Below are 7,011 nucleotides of genomic sequence, written 5' to 3'. Positions count from 1 at the left end.
TATCCTTGAAGCGGCCCCGTGTTTGTGGTGTGGTTACGCTACCGTGACGTCGGTCATAGTGAACTTAAACACAACGTCAGCAACACTCTGCTGCTCATGCGTACGAGGCATAGTAGGCGTTACCTAGATCCGGAGTTGAGTACGTTTCTCTGAGTGAAAAGAATGTTTTTCAAAAGAGCCGGTCATGCATGCCAAGCTCAGAACCGGTCGAACATATCAACATGTCGGACCTCGACTCACCGCCTTATGGGATTGGACTTTTGTGACTGAGGTAGGGTTTTACTTTATATTAGCTACTTGTCGTGGTGTTTGCAGTATCTTTATAAGCATATGCGTGTGATATTTCATTGACGCCGAGAAATCGTTTCAACCTGTACGAATCATAAACGTCGACAGTGTATTACATTCATACCATTTAGATACCCCGTGTATGGATGTCAATGTCGGTAAGGACGAGAATGTATGGATGTCAGCTTGTGTTGTGTTCCTCATAATAAAGACGCTGGCATCCAGAAATTCTCTTCCTTTTGCGTATCACTTCAAAATGCGTTTCAAAGACTCAATGTGGGTAGTTTATATCGTATATTGTACTCAGTCGTCACAATTCATCTGGTATATGTTCTGCTGTAATAGTGTCAGATAAATCGCTGCGTTGTTCTCAAGACGGTACAAATCACATCCAGGTAATGTGACAGACTGTAGCTTAGCGGTTGGTGCATTATCTTCGGGGGAGGGGTTGAGGGGAGGGGTATACTTCGCATATGGAAACAGAAAATATAATATCTTACACACAAAACTAAGATACATGTGCAGTCAATTGAATTATGATTTATATAGAATTGGTATAAAAGATCACCCGAACTGTACATGTTCAAATACATGTGAAGATGCATATCCTTATCTCATGGAATGTAGATTGTTTAGTCATCAGCGTAAAATTATGTTAAACGGCCTTAAAAATATTGTTCATAACATACCTGTTGGTGTACACCTACTGTTATACGGCAATGCAGATCACGTTGTTACAGAAAATGAAGCTGTATTTAAGGCAGTACAACATTATATATGTACAACTAAAAGATGTGTGTAAAGAACTGTTCATTCAACAATGCATCTCTCTCTCTCTCTCTCTCTCTCTCTCTCTCTCTCTCTCTCTCTCTCTCTCTCTCTCTCATGATATCAATCACTGCATTGTTTGGTCCAGACTCGATTATTCACAGATATTTTAACATAAAACGTCAACGCCAGAGGGGAATCAGTCTCAATTATCTTCTGAAACAGATAATTCCTGGTGGAATTTGTGCGAATAGAATGAAAAGTACACCTACTTGTTTGGAAAACAAAATTACATTACATCTCACTCCAACTATTACCTAATTTACATTTACTTAATCTACGTGGCCCATCAAACCATCTTCTTTGGGTAATTATCCCTCATTTGTTCCTAGTGCCAGGCTGGAGCACCTGAAGAGAGTATTTACTGATACTCCCCCTGAGCTTTGAAACCCCAGGACAAGCAACAGCAGATGTCTTGTGCCACGATGCGGGGGAATTGCATCAACTCAAGACGCAAATGTGCAGCGTTGATGATGACCTGTGTGACATTCCTGTTGGTCCGCTGTTATCAAAACAACAGGTGAGACGCATGGACGTGAATATGAGTCCATGTCTGTAGTCTGTGTGACGCTCCTGTTGGTCCGCTGTTATCAAAACAACAGGTGAGACGCATGGACGTGAATATGAGTCCATGTCTGTCGTCTGTGTGACGCTCCAGTTAGTCCGCTGTCGTCTATACAGCAGGTGAGACACATGGCCGTGAATGTGAGTCAATGTCTGTAGTCTGTGTGACGCTCCAGTTAGTCCGCTGTCGTCTATACAACAGGTGAGACACATGGCCGTGAATGTGAGTCAATGTCTGTAGTCTATGTGACGCTCCTGTTAGTCCGATGTCGTCTATACAACAGGTGAGACACATGGCCGTGAATGTGAGTCAGTCTTTGTAGTCTGTGTGACGCTCCTGTTAGTCCGCTGTCGTCTATACAACAGGTGAGACGCATGGCCGAGGATGTGAGTCAATGTCTGTAGTCTGTGTGACGCTCCTGTTAGTCCGCTGTCGTCTATACAACAGGTGAGACACATGGCCGTGAATGTGAGTCAATGTCTGTAGTCTATGTGACGCTCCTGTTAGTCCGCTGTCGTCTATACAACAGGTGAGACACATGGCCGTGAATGTGAGTCAGTGTCTGTAGTCTGTGTGACGCTCCTGTTAGTCCGCTGTCGTCTATACAACAGGTGAGACACATGGCCGTGAATGTGAGTCAGTGTCTGTAGTCTGTGTGACGCTCCTGTTAGTCCGCTGTCGTCTATACAACAGGTTAGACACATGGCCGTGAATGTGAGTCAATGTCTGTAGTCTGTGTGACGCTCCTGTTGGTCCGCTGTTATCAAAACAACAGGTGAGACGCATGGACGTGAATGTGAGTCAATGTCTGTAGTCTGTGTGTTTACCTAATATTTAAATTGTGATAATCCAGTCACCATATTTCTTCCTTAGCTAACTATTTGTATTTTGATTTTGTTATTTACAGCAGTATTGATATGGCACCAACGTCCATGTCACACGGTACGTCAAATATCACATATACCTTAATGACTGAATCAAAAACTGACAGGAGTAGATCAACTTCTGCAACCCCAACACAAGCAAAGAATAGACCGCAGGTACAGATGTCAAGGTACACCCGTGTTGCTGATCCACTTTTTTCCGAAATACGCATCAATGGAAGGTACCAGTTTCAAGTCGGGGACGTCATAAATGTCTCCATCATCCTGAAGGACAGAGAGGGCAGGATGATTGCCACAGGAGGAGATGACATCAGGATATGGATGAAATCTACCAATGGCAGGAACAGAACTTCCGGTCACGTCATTGATCACGGAAACGGAAGTTACACGGGAGTTCTACGAGCATTCTGGGAAGGACATCCTGTTATCACGGTATCCATTGCCTGGACAAGACAACTTCTTAACATCAGAGACAGATTGCGATCATCAAATGTTCCGTACACATTCATATATGCTTTCTTTGAAAGGGGGTCTCTAAGGGAAGTAACTCGCTGCAATATAACCAAGACAACAGAGAACATGTGTAATTATACTGCACAAAATGGCGGACATTCATGGCTGTGTGAAAGACCAAAAACAAAACTTCTTCCATGTTGGTCGCGGAAAAGCCACCAATCAGTTGTAGCTGGTGATTATCACACACCTGCTGAGAAACAATTCATAAAAAGGTTAGTCTGGCATGATCTGGCTTTTTAATCAGTTTATATTTGATTTCGATTTCTGTAATTCATACAAACCACATATATAGCAGCATGACTGTGTCAGTAAACTTATGATCATGACTCTCTGACATGAGTACGGGTCTCTGACAACTCTCAAACTGAAACCCACAGAACCTATTATACAGTCACGACGCTGAAATATATAAATAAATCAGACATTGTGAAACAACAAAGTTAACCCTTTCATACATCTAGTTTAACCTCCTTGTTAAAGGTGTCCAAACGTTTTAAACTGAAATGTTATTTTTGCCTTTGAAAGACATCCTCCTCATCAGATTCTCCGGAGAATTTCAGCGTCCATAAGTCGAGGTATGTATCATTATTATCCCTGCTCACTGGAACAAACGGTACACATGCTTTAGACAGAGTCTTATCTCAGTGGTCTACCACTTTATAAATGGCCTAAGGCCGGAAATGTACAATTAGCCACACACAAGTTGATTCACGTCGTTATAGAAAGCGAAAGTTAAGCAAGGATGGTCAGATTGTATATCTAATTCACCAAGGCTAGATTTATATTGCACTTACAAATCCTTACTACAACCTGAAAAATATCTTTCATCGATTAAGACTGTAAATTTAAGAAGATTAACAAAATTTAGATGTTGTTCAAATGATTTTAAAATACATAAATATAGAATGTCTTGTGACCATGGCTGTGCTGACAGTCTATGTACTTTCTGTAAAGATGACTTAGATGATGAATACCATGCATTATTTATAAGTCCGGCTTATACTACATGTAACTTAAGGATAAGATATTTGCCCTCGTATTATTATCAATATCCTACCATGCACAAGTTTGTATTGTTACTCACAACAAATGACGACAACATTTTATTTCAGCTAGCTCTTTATTTAGATAAAATGTTTAAACTTTGAAATTCCAAAGCCAATATTAACTGAAGCGCTCTGTCACAATATGTCAAATATTATCCAGCCATATGTACTATTGACCTCATGGCCAGACTATATACGAAATAAATTCTGTTCTGTTCTGTTCGGTTCCGAAATTACATCTTGAACGGAACGTTAAACCCAGCACAATCCAAAACGAACCCCACCCTACCCCATCCCACCTCTTCAATATAATTTTCTTTCCACTCAAGTGTGTCACATCTTAATATCCTCCTCCGTGATATTGCTGGAATATTGCTAAAAGCGGCGTAAAAGCACTCATCTGTTAGTATGAATATCTCAGTTACCTGTTAACATTACAATATCTATCTGCAGGTAACTTTCGTCCGGTAACACGGATCAGCTGTTCGAAACTACCAGCTAGACAAACAAGGAGGGACGACTTTTCTTCGGGGTACAGCTCACAGGAAAGTAACACGGGAGTCTGGCATCCTCAACTCTGCCGGTACTCGATACAGCATACAGTACAAGCCTATAAGCGATGCCTAACAAACAGACGCCTGTGGCTGTATGGAGATTCCACAACCAGGCAGTGGTTTGAATATATTTCACGTTTCCTTGGGAAGGAAATGGTTACATACAGGAAATACGAGCCGCAAGTAGCTTTTATGATTGATACACACAGTTCTATTTTCTGTGGACCCCACGAATTTCCGTTCAACACAGGGAATGGCTGGACTAATGCAACATTTAACAAACCCTTGAAACAGTACCTTGATAAGATTCCCAACTACTCCAAGGATATTATTGTGTTTCATCAATTAGCCCACCTGGTAAATTTTGGACCTGATATTTATAGAGATCATATTCGCAGGAACGTCAGAAGCATCAGAGAATTTATTTTCAGGGTCCCAAAAGCTATCGTGGTTGTCAAAGGGACAAGCACTTTCAGACGTTTTGAAAGAGATAAATTCGGAGACATGAATGCTATGTCGTATGATCCAATCTTGAAAGAAGAATTTTCTTTGATCAAGGACCGGGTTATTTTTCTTGATTTTATTCAGATGACCTTAGCATTCGAAGTTCAAGGTCTCCATCCCGACATGGAGGTGGTGAAACTAATGGTCCATCACCTGATGGGGAGTGTGTGTGGAAGAGACTAGTGTGTTTGTTGTGTGACCGTTTTTGGCAAGAATAAATACAGGCAATATTTGTATTACTTATTTGGTCAGCACATAATATATGTGTACGTTGATGAGTGAGTGAGTTGGGTGAAACACTCCTTTGAGCAGTATTTCAGTTATATCACGGTGTGTCTATTGGGGACTTGACAAGGACATATCGGACCAGTCCAATGTCCGTATGCTAATCGGTGACGATTTGGGCACGATGTGGTCTGGCATTCGAATCTTGCATTTCAAATATTCTGCCGATATTTCTAGCGAATGGAACGACGACAGGACAAAACATTTGGTCAACATATTGCAGGCCAGTCAAAAATGCATTCACGTTAACCAAATCAGTTCGCTTATACCGCCCCATACCATTACACTACAGCCCAGACCCGGGGTAGAATAGGTCTTCAGCAACCCATGCTTGCCGTAAAAGGCAACTGTGCTTTTCGTAAGAGGCGACTAACGGGATCGGGTGGTCAGGCTGGCTGACTTGGTTGATGCATGTCATCATATGCAAATTGCGTGGATCGATGCTCATGATGTCAATCACTGGATTGTCTGGTCCAGACTTGATTATTTACAGCCCGCCGTCCTATAGCTTGAATATTGCTGAGTGCGGCGTTAATCAACAAACAAACAAACACTACAGCCCCCACACCGATCATGGTCAAGAATTGTTACCCTGGCACATCGCTCACCGCTACGTAGCCAAAACATTTTCTGCCATCTGCGAATCGGAGGCAAAACCTTGATTCGTCTGTAAACGTGATGTAAAGCCACTGGTGCACAGCCGTCCTTGGTGTTGCATGGCACCCCCCCCAATCTTTGTCGCCTATGGTAAGCTGTTAGAGTCACACCCTTCACAGAACGCCTTGCTTTTGGCGGATAAGGAACATTATTGTGCAAATTGGTACAAGGGGAAGTTATTAACTTTTAGAATTGAGTGAAAAATAGCAGTTTTAGTCCGAAAAAGTGTCGCCTAGAAACTGAACGAGATCTCACGAGGAACAAAATGGCCACCTGCATAGGTTTATTACTGAGTTTGATTCAGCGACGGAAGACTGGTCTAGCTACATTAAACGCTGGCGCTAAATGTGTCGGTGATTGGAGAGACATTGTACAAGATGAAATTTTCTCACTTGCCTTTGAAAGGATCTGGCATGAATCTGAAAAGCTATTCCGGAGATTAGATACCGATTCTAGGTGGGATAGAGGTGAATGTACAGTATGACCATGTTACAAGGACGTCACCTCTCATAGCTGCGGGAGGAAGGAAAGCACCATTACTCGGACGAGTTTCGTTAAGAAGTTTCAATATGAAATGGAACAATGTCTGCACAGTTGAAGGACCGATTTCTAATAAAAGATCTATCAAGTGTCTTTGTTTGTTTGTTGATTAACGCCGTACTCAGCAATATTCCAGCTATATGACGGGGATATGTAAACAAGAGGCCAATAGCGCCTGTATCGCTCACCTGGATATTTACGCAATCATGACAAAATATACATTTGCATTGTACATGTCATTCCTGGTGAGAGGCTAGCGCGGGAAATTGAAACAAACTGCGGCAAATTGAAATATCATCTCTTAATCCTTCCGATTTCAAACAGAACTCGAGTTCCAGTTTTTG

At 42.0% G+C, this 7,011-nt stretch overlaps 1 protein-coding gene across 1 annotated transcript; it reads left to right on the top strand.

Moving 5' to 3' along the window:
* The first annotated feature begins 215 nt into the window (after nt 1-215).
* Nucleotides 216-5,510, top strand: LOC139448404 (NXPE family member 3-like). The gene is made up of 5 exons (XM_071229945.1): nt 216-271; nt 1,449-1,636; nt 2,589-3,293; nt 3,607-3,656; nt 4,581-5,510. The coding sequence occupies exons 2-5, from the start codon at nt 1,527-1,529 to the stop codon at nt 5,366-5,368; spliced, it is 1,653 nt and encodes a 550-aa protein (XP_071086046.1). The 5' UTR covers nt 216-271; nt 1,449-1,526; the 3' UTR covers nt 5,369-5,510.
* The last annotated feature ends 1,501 nt before the right edge of the window (nt 5,511-7,011 follow it).

Source organism: Haliotis cracherodii, unplaced genomic scaffold (genome assembly GCF_022045235.1).
Source record: "Haliotis cracherodii isolate W230 unplaced genomic scaffold, xgHalCrac1.p SCAF_7, whole genome shotgun sequence".
NCBI lineage: Eukaryota > Metazoa > Mollusca > Gastropoda > Lepetellida > Haliotidae > Haliotis > Haliotis cracherodii.
The sequence above is the reverse complement of the archived record's forward strand: the minus strand, read 5'-3'. Positions and strand labels throughout refer to the sequence as shown.